The sequence below is a fragment of the Dicentrarchus labrax genome, unplaced genomic scaffold, assembly GCF_905237075.1.
Source record: "Dicentrarchus labrax unplaced genomic scaffold, dlabrax2021, whole genome shotgun sequence".
NCBI classification, from domain to species: domain Eukaryota; kingdom Metazoa; phylum Chordata; class Actinopteri; family Moronidae; genus Dicentrarchus; species Dicentrarchus labrax.
The window spans coordinates 5,177,849-5,193,548 of record NW_026136704.1 but is presented as its reverse complement, the minus strand read 5'-3'; the positions used below and the strand labels follow the sequence as shown (position 1 = coordinate 5,193,548).

Sequence of the window (15,700 nt, the reverse complement as noted above, 5' to 3'; positions counted from 1 at the left end):
ATAGGGACCAGGTAGAAAAAGGTTCAATTTAACCTCTTAATGTATCAAGGCACACAGATAGTAATGTTAATGTTTTGTTATACAGTACAGGATTGTTGCTGAGCTCTCCATCGTTGACCGCCTGTGGATCATTTCTTGTGATGTAACAGATGTAGGTTGTGACTGACAACATGTTGCATACTCCAAAGAAAGAAGCAGCTGTGGTGATTCACTCACATAAAGGAATATGATAGGCTGAGCCAGGGCGTTATGTGCTTCCATGGCGATTTGCAATAAAGTGAAACTATTTTATTTAACTTCAGGCTGACATACGTTTATATCAGCTAGCCCTATGTAAAACTATCTGTATGCCATATACTCGGGGAATCACTAAATTTCAAGAATCTGAAGATCCTAAATATTGGCACAAAAAGTGTCTCTGGTGGCTTCAAGCCAAAAATGATATTCATAATGTACTATCAATTAAATCTGAAGGGCTACAACATGCTCAGAAATGCGTCAATCTCATTAAACAACTGATCACTTATCGCCTTGCCCCAGACTGAAAATATGCATGAAAATACTTTCATTGTGGAACTGGTCCAATTTAAAGATATATTAATTATCTGCACATTCAATCCAGAACATTTTGCTATTGGCCTTTAAACTCTTATTGCTAAGTTCTGCCACACACAGGCGTTTTCTTCGGAGGGTGAGACAAAAGTGATGTGTGTGTGATAAGAGGCGGCGCCATGGCACTGGCAGGACACAACAGTGAAGCCTCCCTACGCACACACACTGATAAGCATCACCTCCATCCCTCGGCCTGGCTCTGTCCTCCCGTCTCTCTCTAAGCTCTGAGCCAGTAAAGAAACTGAAAATACAGAGGACACTCACTGGAGACTGAAGATATTGGGCCGAGAGAAGGATACGGAGAGAGGTGGAGGAGAGAGGAAGCGAAGATTAGACACAGGGGGAGCTGTAGTTTAACAGGTGAAGACTTTATCCCACTGGACTACACACAACTGTTCTACTTCTGTATCATTCAACAGAGCCTTTCCAACAAAACAACTTCAGCAAGGCTTCGTTCACTCTCGCTTATTACTCCAAGACTTTTTGATCTTAAATAAGGCTGCAACTATGTTTTCAAATCAAGCTGGCAAGATTAGCAAATTTCATTATTTACAAAAAAAAAGATGTATTAATCATAAATGCAATACATGTAATAATAATAATACATTAAATTATTAGAGGCGCCTCTCTGGGCACTCGAGGACACCGTACAACACACACAAAAAAAAACACAAGTTATGTAGTTATATATATTTATTTACTGATTACGATTAAAGTCCAGTGAGTAACATTCAGTGGGATCTATTGGCAGAAATAGAATATAATATTCACAGGTATGTTTTCAGTAGTGTATAATCATCTGAATATAGGCCACCTTAGAATGAGCTGTTTTTATCCACAGAGGGAGTTGATCCTCTCCTACGTAGTCCATCATGCTTTTTTATTATTTAATATTTTTTGGGGGCTTCTTGCCTTTAATTGATAGGACTCAAGATAGACAGAAAAGGGAAAGAGAGGGAGTGCAAAGGGCCACAGGTCAGACTAACCCATGGCCGCTGGAGCAAGGACTCAGCCTTGGTACATGGGGTGCCAGGTAGTGCTGGAGGAGTCTGCCATGTTGAACTGCCATGTTTCTACAGCAGCCCTACATGGACAAACCAAACACTGGGTCTAGATAGGGCCTTTCACAAGTTTTTCGGCTACCATAGTTGAATTAAATCCTACGAGGTCCTTTAAATAATATGTTTCTAATACAGCTTTATATATTTATTAACTGATTACAATTAAACACTAAAAAAAAGTCTATGGTTATTCATGTGTAACACTATGGACTCCATAGAACAGTGTCTGAAATAGAAATTAGAATATGGAAAACAAAACACTCAAATACCTACTGTATGTGGTCCAAACGTATTAAACTGTGACAGATATGCAATCAATCAAGCCGTGTAATAGCCCTCATATTGTAAGTGGATGGACAATAGAAACTAGTCTCGAAAAGAATCAACGTGATAAACAAATGAGGTTAGACTGTATCTACTTTTATCTGTTTACAGTTGTGAGATGGTATTTGTTGAAAAGGCGAGAAAGGTGGAGAAGAACACTATCAGATATGTAAAACTATTTGTATGACACACCTTTTTGTGACACGAGCTGCAAATATTTCTCGACACCTGAGTAAAAAAAAAAGCCAGGGGTGGCTATCTGTCAGTGCAAGGGCAGATCAGATGAGTGAAGTTTCTGTCACAAGACACAGCAGATAATGCCACAGACGCCACAGTCGCTCCTCTATCTCTTCTATCAAACAAAAGGCAACAGGATGTAATGTCACGCAATAAGTGATGATTCCCTCGCCCGCACTGGCAGTGAATACCAGGCATAATCCACACACACACACTCATTCACAAGACCCATGTAACAGCATTATACCTTGAGAGTAAAAGACATATTTTAAAGGGGAAATCCTCTCGTCTGTGTGTGATTGGATTAGCCTAACATCGTAACCAGATTAAAGGAGGCATGTAAAGGGACATCAAAATCACTTGAAACCAAATCAATCCTGTCCAATGGCTGATAGACTTTACAGGCCTATTCCAACTATCTCTAGATTTTATTACAGAATAAGGGAATGGTGCACTTAACAACAGGAAGGAAAACAAGGATTCAGCACAAAATTGACAACTCTGCATTATGGGATGTACTGTCACAAAGCTTTTGAATAGCTAGTGTACATGACTGAGTACTTATCCACTTGGATGGGATTGGGCTGGTGTTAGAAAGCAGCAAAAGAAAATCTCTTTAGCATTAAACTTCCATTTATCCACAGCACACTGTCACCAGAGTACTTGTAGTAACATTAGTTAGTCCTCGGCTGAGAATAGTATCGGTACTGATAATGTACTTTTTCAAAAACTCAAGCTCAATTCTGAGGCTGTTCTGTAAATAGATTGTGTAATTTGTAATCTGTAATTTTAAATAAATATAGCAACTTCTGATCAAACCATATCAATTTCAGACTTAAATTAACAACTTCCAGTTACCCCCCCCCCCACCACACACACACACACACACTTACGGTTTAAGCACCACCCACCTCAGTGTTAAGCCTTGCCCATTCTGAGTACCAATACAAAAAGACAGATAAATCAAGTTGGCTGAACAGTAGCAGATGATGGTGTACTCGCTAATCCCTAATTTATGAATATCTTAATTATGTTTATAGATTTTTGTTTTCCTGTACGAATTGTTTCTGTGGGTACTATCAAGAATGTTTAATACAATTATATTGATTTAAAAGATTATGTGACAGGACAGTGTTAGTAGTCCCCATACTATGTCCTTAGTAGGTATCAAGCTGACTTACAATCAGCTATCAACTATAAAATACAGCACAATTGAACTGATAGCCTTAGAAAATGAGAGACGTTGGAGAAGTAGATGGAGTAGAATGAACTACATCTGAATGCAACGGGTAGGTGTACGATGAAAAAGAAGAACCAAAGTTGTATCACAGAGCAGAAGAGGAGGGATTCAAGTACAGTAGAGTCAACCGTTGACGTTTCCTACCTGTTCCTGCATCCATGAGGTTGGACTGTCCTCTACGATCTGGCACCAGCCGCGATGAGCCGGGCATGCTGACTGGCTCCGAACGTACCGGCTGGATCCTGCACATGTTTAGTATGTGTACATTATTACACACACAAAAAGAACACACCTACTTGTTGTTTTAGTGATTAACTGTAAAGCTGCCCACACTAGATAACTGGGGATATATCTATGATTATAAGAATATTATTCTTCTACATGCTTGTCAGTTAAATTTCTGTTAAATTGCAGTGACCACCTCCTAAGCTAAAACAAACCATCTTTGTGAATTACATTTATAACATCAAAATCTAGCCCAAAGCAGCTCTAACGCCAGATTTTTAATACTGGGTGCATTATTTTTGATAGTTTCAAAGTACCTGAGGCTGTGTAGGTCCAGGTCGTCTGTGTCAAAGTCCAAAAGGGGCTGTTGGACGTCAGTGGGGCCCTGGGACTGAAGGACTGAGGACGAGGAGGAGATGACTGTGGTCTGGCCCGAAGGGTGAATGGTCTTAAACTGAAACTGGGGGCCCATCCACAGGCGCCGGTGGGGCCCTGTATGGGTCACGATCTCCACCTGAGAACACAAAGGTAAAGGTTAGTGAGGCAGAGAACCATTTATAGTCTTCCAAACAAGGTCAAGATCTTTGACCACACAAAAAAAGTTACCAGCACGGGTCCTTACAATGATATGTGTAGAGCATTGCAACTTAGTTTCATCTATATCCATAAAGTTCACCACAGGACTCTTCTAAAGGCATTTTTCTGTTGGCTTATAACCTTTCTAACATTTACCCATTTCTGTCCTGCTGTTATTACAGACATATCTGAGTTAACTGCAGCCTGTCAACTTATCCACGGACTCCCATCTATTGTCAAAAAAACAACATATCTAGACATATGAAGTGAGCCACAGAATGTACTGTTATACTACTGGACCATCCGACCAAACAACCGACAGACCAACACTGCCATGCATAGCACTCCTCTACTAATCCGTCAGCAGTTAGTCAAGGACAGAGTCCTGGCAGCTTTTCTGAAGAGTCGTCATCAGTGGATTTGACATAGAGGTTTGGCGTCAATCTATGTGCCAATATTCAAACATCCCATGCAGTACCCAGATGAACTCAGTTACATGACATCCAACTAAAAGCTTGCTGTACTCCTGCACCACTAAAAGTCGACGTTGTCAGAACTCGTCAAGGTCTTGTGTGTGTTGGGAGTGCTGGGGGCATGATGGGAAGCCTTCCTGGAGGGTTAATAGAAGTGTGACACTAGGAGCAGCATGGCAGCTAGGCTGAGGTGAGGCCTACTGGGAGAATAAGATGGTGCTGGCATGGCAGGCGGTCCATGGGTGCCTGAGATGAGTGGCACTAATGCCGGTTGAAAGTAGGATAGGAGAGGGCTACGGAGTGGCTGACTCATAAACATTGGACTATTACTGCCTCCTCCATTCTCCATCTACTCTTTACTGACTAACCATCTCCTGCCTTGGACTCCCACTTTTCACTGCTCTCCCACGCTAACTCTGACTTTTCAACTCCCTGCAGCACTTAACACGCCTCTTGGTGTCTCACTGTTCACATTTCATTATCCTTACTTTGTACGCGTTCTTCTCTCACCTCAGCCAAGCTCTCAGCTCAGTCTCACTCCACTCTGGCTGCCAGGTGCCAACATCTCAGAGTGAGAGCTTACACTTACTTAATTCTCCTGCTTGTCTCTGTTTCTACACATACATGCTCATGAACGTTTAGATAGAGGTGGTCTGTCACAGCTGTGCAAATTAGGCCACAAAAGGAGGGAGGAGGATAGTCATTGTGTGTGTGTGTGTGTGTGTGTGTGTGTGTGTGTGTGTGTGTGTGTGTGTGTGTCTGTGTGCGCTTTGCCAGTTAACACCATCAATGTCACGGCCAGTAGCAGAGCTGAACAGCTGCCAGTGTGCTCTCTTTGCAGCGGGATGGAAGGTCCAGATGTTACAGTCCAGTGTCAACCCCTGACCCCCTTCCCTTTCCATCTCGCTGTGCAGGACAGGTTGCTCCGGTTTGTCCCTACGGCCTATACCCTCTATAGACTGGGCACCAAGCTAGATAAAGCTAACTAATGGGCAACACGTTTGTTGTTTGTTGCAAACAAACTTCAGACTGGTCAACATCAAGGAAGAGGTAAGCCTGTCTACCTGAAATTACCTTTACCACATCAAATAGAAATGTACATGCATCGGCAGTGGGTTTTATCAGAGAGGTACAGTGAGTATAAAGGCTTCAGAATGCTTCAGAAAAATTAACGTGCTATTGACGTCTACAGACAAAAGTGTTTATACCCGTTTCAGAAGGCCACCCTCAAAGGTGAGGTGAAAAGGATGCCCTCATAGCCTTCACCTGGTTGCATGTTGCATCCCACTGCCTCAAAATCTTTATTATGAACTATGTATGTGTCTCTTGCGTATTGTAAACGCAATATTTTGTACAAACTGGGACATCAACACTGCTTTTGGACAGTCTCTTTTTGAATGCATTATGGTGTATCAGTTGGTTATACATGCAAAAGGTGAAGTTCAAACTCTTGCCTATGTCTGATCTGAATTGCAATATCCATTAGGGCTAAAATACTTGTGACAGGTCTTTTTGTAAAGCAGTCCAAGAATGGTTGCCAATATTTGTTAGTGCAGCAGCACTAAAAGCACTTGGCATCTAATATTTTACACATTGATAATGAAATATCATTAATCTATAGTTAGGGAAAAATAATAACTGTCATCATGCAGAATTTCCTAGAACGCATTTATTCGTGTATTAGGAAAGACTAGAATCTTGAACAATTTGACCATCCATCCACTGCTACTGTCTACGTCACATTCTTTCCATCACATCACCATTGACAGATGAGATGTAGAGACCTGAAGTGGATTCCGTTAGGGCAGGATGTTTTGTCTGTCTACTGACAGCCAGGCTGCTGAAGAGCAAGTAACACTGATAGGCAGCAAATGGCATGATGCTGCAGCGAGCTAAAGCACTGACATGGAGGGTCGCAAACCTCACATTTCATTAGGGGCCCGCCATTCAATCCGAAATCCCAACCCAATGCCAAAATGCCCACTGATAATCTAATGAAGGCCATTGATATGATGTAATGAAATCCACAAGGCAGTGCTTAGCCTCTAATTCAACATAGCCTATATGTACTTAGCATTTCTCAATCTGCCAAGCTATTGTGCTTGATGTGTCCTAGTCTTTTCACAAATTTTGGAGGGAGTGGAATAAATACAAACTACCCTATAAAACTGACCTACAAAACCATGTTTCATTTTGGTTGGGTCCTCTTATCCTAAATTTACTGATAGTCTGAAATGTTCCACAAGAGCTACTTATCTTAGGTACATGCATGAAGAGCTGTGCTGTAACATCTCCAACCACTGACGAATGCACCACTACCACTGCTCTGACAGGAAGTCACCAAAATTCTGGGTTAGTGCAATGGATAGTTTTGCTCCTGGCAAACTATCATGGCAGATATGAACCAGGGCCTCAGCAAGCTAAGTGGGGTGCATTTTAACCAATCAATTATGCATGCAGTGGAATTATTGATGGTGAAAATGTAGTGGGTTACCTGCCGACACCAGAGATGAGTGCAGTGAGGGTTAACCAAGCTGAAAAGCCCAGGGTGTGTGTACTGGATTTTCCTAACATGCCTTGACCAAATACTGTGAACATTTGAGCACAATTTAAGATGGCGTTTGTGACTGGGAGAAAGCCACAAAGTAAGTAATTTTATTTGACTGAGGAAGAAGAGTAAATATGTATGAAACCAAATAATTAAGATCCAATTACTGTATGGGCAAATATATATACACAAATACTTTTCACTGGGGATGGGAGGATGGCATGTCCTGACCACAATCCAATTTTGTTCAAATTGTGCCAAATGAGAGTTAATGTTGTAAAAGCTGCAATTAATGCACTTGGGAGAAGTGGAACATGTCAAAATGCATAATGGATGTAGCATCATCCAATGAAGTTGTTACAGTTAATGTGTTAGCAAACCGTTTTCCGTATCCAGCAACATAAGCATTCATTTAGAGTAACCTGAGAAATGTACAGTGATATTCACTCTCTTTTATTTCAACTCCTTAAGGGGAAACCTGTGGCTTTTTAGTTGCTAAACACTCCACTATGTTCACCAGCTAATCACTAACTTTGTCCACCTGCCATTTGGTGCTAGGGAGGTGGTGTACAGGGTTCATCAGAGCTTTCTCACTAAAAACAGCTTTCTGCTGCGGCTGGAAACAACCCTAATGAGATAGGAGATGTGGGCCAGAACACCAAAACAATGAATTGGAGGTTAAAGAGGTTAAAAAGCCCCATAGAGCTGAGAACTAGCCCCTTTTCTATTACACATACTAATTTGATCTTTGTTCAAGTAGAAATATTGATGAGTGCAGCTTTAATTTTTAATTAAGCAGCAAAAAATAATAATTTTGCTTCATGAACATGTGCTTAAGGTGTCTACAGGATCAGTCATTTCCCTGCTTTCCATCCATTGTCTATATGAGCAGCTGTACAATGCATTCTGGTAGCACCGCGTTGCGTTTTGAGAGATGGGGCACACTCTAAAAACAAAAAACGCTCGCTTTCTCGCTTAAAATGCTTTCAGAAGCACAATTCAGTAAACTACGATCGTAATATGACAGAAATTTTCCGCATGAGCTGCCATGTCTGCCATGGTTTGAAATCCCGAAGCAGCAACCATTTGTCCAATCAGGTGCAGCCAGAAGTGTTTGTGTGGTTGTAGGAGGGTGTAGCCTCTGATATGAGAAACGCCACGATTCCCCGCCTCCAAAAAAGCCCCTGTGGACACGTACAATCACACCACAGTTTGACTATGTGCTAGACACTAATAAATGGTCATTGTTAAAACTACAAAACATAAGGCCTTGAACCCTTCAGTACCGGATATATTTTTTAAAGTATGGAAAAATTAGTTACTGGGAGACTTTGTAGGAGTATGACTGAGGCTGCAGCTGCAATCAAACGCTGGGTGCAATCTCACTGAATGTCAGGTAATGCCAATCATTCTTAATGTCACTGTAATGTCAGCTGAGGTAGAGGTCTGACCTGAGAGAGCCACTCCTCATCCTCCTGGCCACTGTGGTCCGACGCCAGGCTGTCTGAAGACTCGTGACGTGTGATTGGGCCTGGGCTTCCTGGGGGCATTGCTGAGAGAACACACACACACACACACACACACACACACACACACACACACACACACACACACACACACACACACACACACACACACACACACACACACACACACACACAAATGATTATATGATTTTACACCCAATGACGACATTTGATATTCTGAAGCTGACAATATTAGTCAAATATCATCATAGTTTTAAAGCCAGAAAGTATCTCTATCTAAAAGTGTGAAGGCCTTCAACATTATAAAATATGACACCGGCACAGCTATCGGAGAGGGATATCAGTAAGCCGAAGCTGACTGAGTAGTCAAAGCAGGGCAGTGAATCACATTTTGTCATTAACTATTTACATAAATCAGCCTGTGAAGGAAAATGATAACTGACAACTAGTTTATTGAAGAGTGTTCGAGTCATTAGGCTTTGACTGATATGGTCTTCGACAGCCAATACATACAGACTGCAGTTATTTTGTTAATATAATTTCTTAAATGTGATGACTGACCGGACCAGATTTAATTTTTAATATCGTGCACATACGAGAGTCTTATTTTGTAGGATCAAAAACTGGTGAGTAAAATCCCATGTTTTTCATTGTCTCATATGAGCATATGGGTGCGTGCCAGTGTGTGTGAAAAAGCAAGTGTACAGTAAAGTGTGAGAGAGAGGAACAGCGTGTGTGTGTGTGTGTGTGTGTGTGTGTGTGTTATAAAGAGAGAGAGAGAGAGTGACAGAGAGACCTAGAGACAGATGGGGCTCTTGCAGGCTTGAATAAGCAGGCGTGGAGAATGAGGCCTAATGTGTAGAATCAGTCCTTTCTCTGTCTCCCACCTCAGGGATGGGGTTTGTTTAACACAGGAATGGCTAATAAACTTGTCAAGTCCACATCTGGAGCACAGGAGGCGCTCCTGTCTTCATCCACACACACACTTGCACTGTCACACACTTACACATGTGCCAGGTGTTCATTCATACATCCCTGATGGAGGCGGTTTGGTGTTTGACACCTCTGTAACGAATGTCACATCAACCCCCCCCACCCCAACAAACACACTTCCCTTATGAAGTATGAGGTTTGCACAGTTCTTACACCTGCTTCTGAAGTAGTGCGCTGTGTGTATAAATGTGTTATACACAACGGTTGAACAGACAGAGAAAAAAGCGCCACCTACAGAAACTTAAACTGCATCAAAATTTCTGGATTCAAATCATTTTATAATAGATGTACTTTATACATTAAAAATTAAATATGCTATAACTAACAATCATTTTTATATCAGTTTATCTGCAATTTTTTTTTGAGTAATTGTTAAGTCTAAAAATTACATAATAATAATAAAATCATACAAAACAAACAAACAAAAAAAACTAATCATAACTTCTTAGAGTCAAAAAAGTCTTCAAATTACTTGCTTTGGCCAAACCCCTGCGATATTAAATTTACAATAATATAAAACAGAGCAAGGTGACAAATCTTCACATTGGAGAAGCAAGAACCATACAACGTTTGATATTTTTTCTTGATAAATTATTTAAGTGATTACTTGATTTCAAAACAGAATAATGACAACGTGGCCAAAGCAATCTGCTACATCAAACCAAATCATACAAAACATTTCTTACCTCTAGAGGTATCTAGCTAAGTTTCTCTGCCTCCACTAAAAAAACAACAGAGGTAAATGGACATTTGTGGTCTTCACACCACTTAAAAATGACATTTAATAGCAAAATCTTATAAGGACTATTTATTTGGAAGCAGAGGCATGATTGTTGAATTTGTATGTAATTGTTCAGAGCAGTGAGCACCACAACACAATATTCCATTAATCTCTACTGTATTAGGGTGCAGGCATAATGTCAGGGACAGATGAAACCAGCACAAATATAACCAAAACTATCTGCATTTCAAGATACCACTATGTTTTTTTATGTTGTTTTCTTTTGTAATTTGGTTGTAATGACACTTGGAGGCAGAGAAGGGTTCTCATGTTGTTTTAAAATGGAAGAAGAACAAAAGCCTGTGTTACTTATTAAACAAAATCACGACTCCCCTATTTCCTACCACTGCGCTCTCTCTCTCTCTCTCTCTCTCTCTCTCTCTCTCGCTCTCTCTCTCTCACTCTCTCTCTCTCTCTCTGCTCTCTGACCCTTGGGGCCAATAGCTGTTCCCTAATTAATTATTGATGTTCTGAAGCAGTTGGTGGACTGGCTGGATCAGGTTTCCAGTGTGTGTGTGTGTGGGGGGGGGGCTTTCAATGGCCAGTCACAGCCAGGCCAGGCTCCGGTGTGGGGAGCTAGTGGTCATCCCCATGGGTCAAGCAAAGAAACAACCCTCCCTGTGTCTGTGTGTGTGTCTCTGTGTGTCAGCGTGCATGTCAGGAGCCGGACTGACCAAGGCTGTTACAGTCATATCGGCCCATCTTAGTGTCCGAGTAGCCAGGCACTCGGCCTTCTGCTTTTACAACCCTCATTACAGGCTCTTAAGAGACACAGCGTCAATGCAATTTCACAGACAGCTAATTTTTTAAGTGCAAACTTATTGCACCGCACTCAAGAAAGGAGTCTGAATGTATGGCTATAGCTACAGTAGAAATGACTGTGTTTTGTTGTTTATGGATTTAAAGAAACATCCGAGAATAAGCCAGTCATTACTTAGAAATGATCAAAGAGGAATGGGAAAGGATGTGCAATTCAATTCAAGAGTAATAATCTACTGTAGACAAACATGTAAAATGTAGGACAGAAATTTAGAGATTTTGGTGAAATGTACTGAATGTTTCCGTCACACATTTGAAGGTATATCCAATGCCAAAACAGAGCACAACTATTTTTATTTTATTATGAGACAGGATTTCTACAACTCTGGAAAGGTATTATCTTTCACTGAGATTATTGCTTCTGAACAGTTGAGATACATTGTTCATGTTACAGTTATTATACACTACCAGAAAGGACTTTTGCCTTTGACGTCTGTTGTGACAGCTATGTTAAGCTTCTTTGCCTGACAATGACCCTGCATTATTTTGCCATAAGTGCTGACTTTCTGCAGCCCAAACATACTGCACTATCACTAAATCCTGGCTTTTATTTTGTGGATGAGGGACCTTTCCAATTGAGTGGCGATGGAAAATTTGTTTGCTACAAAAGGTTGGTGTTGGTAGGTGGTGAAAAATAAGTTTCTGACATGGGGTTGGACAATATCTATAATCAAACTATAATTTATGAAATATGATTTTGAGCCAATTCCTAACAGTAACTGCCTTGTTAAAGAACAGGATGAATGATTTGTTTTCTGGTCCATTTCTTTAATAACAAACCCTGGTGATTATGTGCTTGCATACCCACATAAGCAGAAAAACAATCTTCCCTACACCACCGAGGAACAGAGTTGTCTGTGTTGCAGTCTTTATTGACTGTGGAGAGAGTGGTGTTTTGCTGTGCTGAAGGCTGGTAGCCAGTGGCCTGTTAGCCAGAGCAGTGAAGCAGGGAGTCAGAACAAGAACAAAGGCTGCCTAGGTATTGATGTAGCCCGACCTCCCGGGGCCTTGGGCCAGGGGCCGGACAGGCCGATCTCCAGGGATAGATAAGGGGCTAACAATCTGATAGATCTGGAGAGCTGGCTGCACGGTGGACAGAGGATAGCCGTCTTGTCTGGGCTGTCCGCTCTGTTCACCTTTATCTCTTTCATTTATATTTTTTAAAGATTCATTTTGTTAATCTTTTATTTTTCCTCTCTGTGCTTTGACACGCCCCACTTGGTTGCCAGAAATTTCACTTGCTTGGCTCCCCTCTCGACTGCTCCACCTGTCCCTCTTCTCACTTTCCTCTGTTCTCGCTTTCCTCCTTTTGAGTAGTACTCTGGCAGATAGGTGCTGGCATACTGACAGACTGGGATAGCTTAGTCATTATATATCATTCAAGGCGTATTTGACTGACAGTTCCCTCATTCAGCCAGCGCTACACTTACCCCATCCTTTCTCTGCCTCTCTTTGATTACTGACCCAGTCATGGCGCCATGGTTTCTCTTTACCAAACGCCTGATGCACCAAAGCCTTCACTCTGTCCCCTCTCTCGGAGCAATTAGATCTATTGACGAGGCAACTGTGGCTGGCCTGTCATGGGCCTCAAAGTCCCAAGAGAGCAGCCAAGCCAGCCAGTCAGTCAGTCTCCACAATTAGCACATTATATGACAGGTAGGGAAGGGGAGGGCCGCGGCCAAAAAGCAATGCCTCTGTTGCTGCCATCATCATCGGGCTCAAAGGAGCCAGCCAGAAATCCCGGTGGTAAATTATTCACCGGTTTGTTTGCTTCAGAGCAACTTTGCGGCGTGGGGAAGAGGTGTCAGAAAACATACTGTGGACAGCTAGATAAATAGCACCTCGACAAAAAATCACACATGGGAAAGACCCACTGTGAATAAAAAGTCTCAATGTAGCTAATGAGGGTGTGAAAACCTCACATTCATCAGAGTACAGACACTGTTATCATAGGGATTAGAGTAGTCATTCTGTTATTACCCAGCTCCAACACCTTTGGCCAAAAGAAAAAGGCCCCATTCACACACTTGCTTAATAGACAAATGGGTACTTTTGGAGACACAGACAGGAATCCTGTGATTCTGCCTAAGCTACAGATAGAGGATTCCCCAAACACTAAAAACTTGGCTCAAGACTGCTTTTATTAAGCCAGATCGTACTACTGCATCTCCTCTATTTGTGAGTGTACTGTATAATGTGTGTCTCTTTCTTCCTTATCTCTCCAAGGCAGTGCTGCACGTTGCCGTCCTCTGCAAGGCTGAGTGCTGCCAGTAGCTGCTACAGATGGACAGGTGGAGATAGTGACCATGAAGTGGCGCCACTGCTGCCTTTTATCATCCCGTCCTGGAGGCTCCGGTCTGGCCTGACCCCGGCCCTTCCTCTCCCCTTCCTATTCCTTTCCCTGCATACTGCATTTTTAATCAGCCTGGGTCATCCAATATAGAGCCATGAGACCGGAGACCATGGCCTGTCAATCAAGCACTGCCACCTCTTTGCCTTGCATCACCTTCTTAGAGACGAAGTCAGAGTTTGGAAGACAATTAGATAAAGGAGAAATATATATAGATTTCTTACCCTAATTCTTTGACTCTTTCAGTACTTCTGTTTCTCGGCTAGAAGCAAAAACTTTCTTGCCTCATTTCCTTTCTTGCTACTAGTTCTTTCTTGCGGTGGTTGTATCCACGATGTAAATTAGACCTAGATAGCACAATTTGTTCTGCAAGTAAGAACACTGTGTCTTTTCAGTTTCCTCTGCAGCAGCATGATCTTTGTGCTCAGCAAGAGGCAGCTGGACAAGAGGCGTATGGCTGTGTTGTAATTCATCCTAAGGTCAAATCGACTCTTTCTCCTGGATCACTTCTCTGTTGCGCTGCCAAGCCCTGGAGGAAACAGCAAAGGAGAGGGCCTGCAAAGGGGACACATGCTGAGAAAAAGGATGTTGAGAGTCTGCGCTCGGGTGCAAAGCACAGAAATGGAAGGTGGCACTCCAAGAGCAACTCGGTCGGTGTTGGTGGTGTATAGGACGCTGACCCGGAGGGAAAATGGCAGGAGCACAAGAAGTGGGTAGAGGGCTGAACAATTATGTTTATAGCGTCTTGACCTCGTTCACACTTGGTTGGTTTGGAGAATAAAAAGATGCGGCGGTGTTATCTGGCTATTGTTAATTGGATGTAAATGTTAATGCAATGAATCTCTCTCATTATGCAGCCACTTCCACTGCCCATGCTGGCAGAGAGAATGGTGGAAAAAGCTAACGCCCGTGCCCGTCACCCCAACGTGTCCTCATCGCTCTGACACTAGGAGAGACCATTAGCACTAATTTGGGAAAATATCCTACCAGTTAGACCTGGAGCACTGCAGAAGTCAACGGAGACGAGTAGAGAGATTAGGGTAAACACAGCCACCACTTGCCCTGGAGCAGCCGCAAGAGCTAATTACAGATTTTGTGTGTTTATAATTATGGAGTGAGCTCAAAACGCCAGCCTATTCCAGGGGGTGGATTGATTCCGTGTGTGGCCATCCATGTGCACTTGCAAATGCATGCGAATTGGCCTTTCAGAGGGCGACCTAAAGTGCTCACTGCTCTGTACTTGTTATTGAATTAGAGAGAGTTTAGGGTGTCAGCTAATTGGTCTGAGTCCGGCATCTTATAGCACAGTGTGAGCATGTCCTGAAGCAGGCGTGTAGTGTGGCCGGCAAAGGACAGATTTGAGGTGCAGAACCGAACACAAAAACTAATACTAGATTACTTGTGACCGGGCTCAGAGGATATGTAATGGTAGAAATGGTTGAAGCATCTTTTTCTGAAGTCTTTGAGAAAGGAAATGTTATGGCTGCTGACTGGAAAGGTCTCTTCTCAGCATGTGGCACCAATAAGAGGCTGAGGACTGGCTTTCAACACAGTCAACATGGAGAATCATCAGAGATTAGGGGTCACCCCCTTGAGTAGTACAGCATATAGTACATACAGAAAACATACATGGTCGTGTTAGCCTGTGCAACCAAAACATACATAGACCTATATTTTATGATGCACACATGTAATAAACAAACATAGTACATGCAGGCTAAGCAAAAACATCAATAGTATCAATGCATTTGCATAGACTCCAGAGCATAGGATTTTGGTGGTTAATAAATACAAGAAAACTCAGATTAACATTTTATTTAGAGATTTATCTGAAACGATTGATTAAGCTGAAATTACAAAAATATCTCAGCTTTTATCTTCAAGATAGAAATTTCCAAGACAAAGGAGTTTGTTTTATCATGTTGATTCTATACTGTCTGTACTAATAACATGGGATCATATTCTTCAGGATAA

The 15,700-nt window shown here is 42.1% G+C and overlaps 1 protein-coding gene across 4 annotated transcripts in view; it reads right to left on the bottom strand.

The window, feature by feature from the left end:
* The window catches only part of bcas3 (BCAS3 microtubule associated cell migration factor), a 355,089-nt gene that overhangs the window by 223,105 nt on the left and 116,284 nt on the right, over positions 1 to 15,700 (bottom strand). For all 4 annotated transcript variants that reach the window (XM_051398073.1, XM_051398074.1, XM_051398076.1 and 1 more), the window contains 3 exons: positions 8,748 to 8,848; positions 4,017 to 4,213; positions 3,619 to 3,716 (listed from right to left, as the gene is read on the bottom strand). In XM_051398073.1, coding sequence (XP_051254033.1) covers positions 3,619 to 3,716; positions 4,017 to 4,213; positions 8,748 to 8,848 — 396 coding nt within the window. The remainder of the gene's footprint in view (positions 1 to 3,618; positions 3,717 to 4,016; positions 4,214 to 8,747; positions 8,849 to 15,700) is intronic.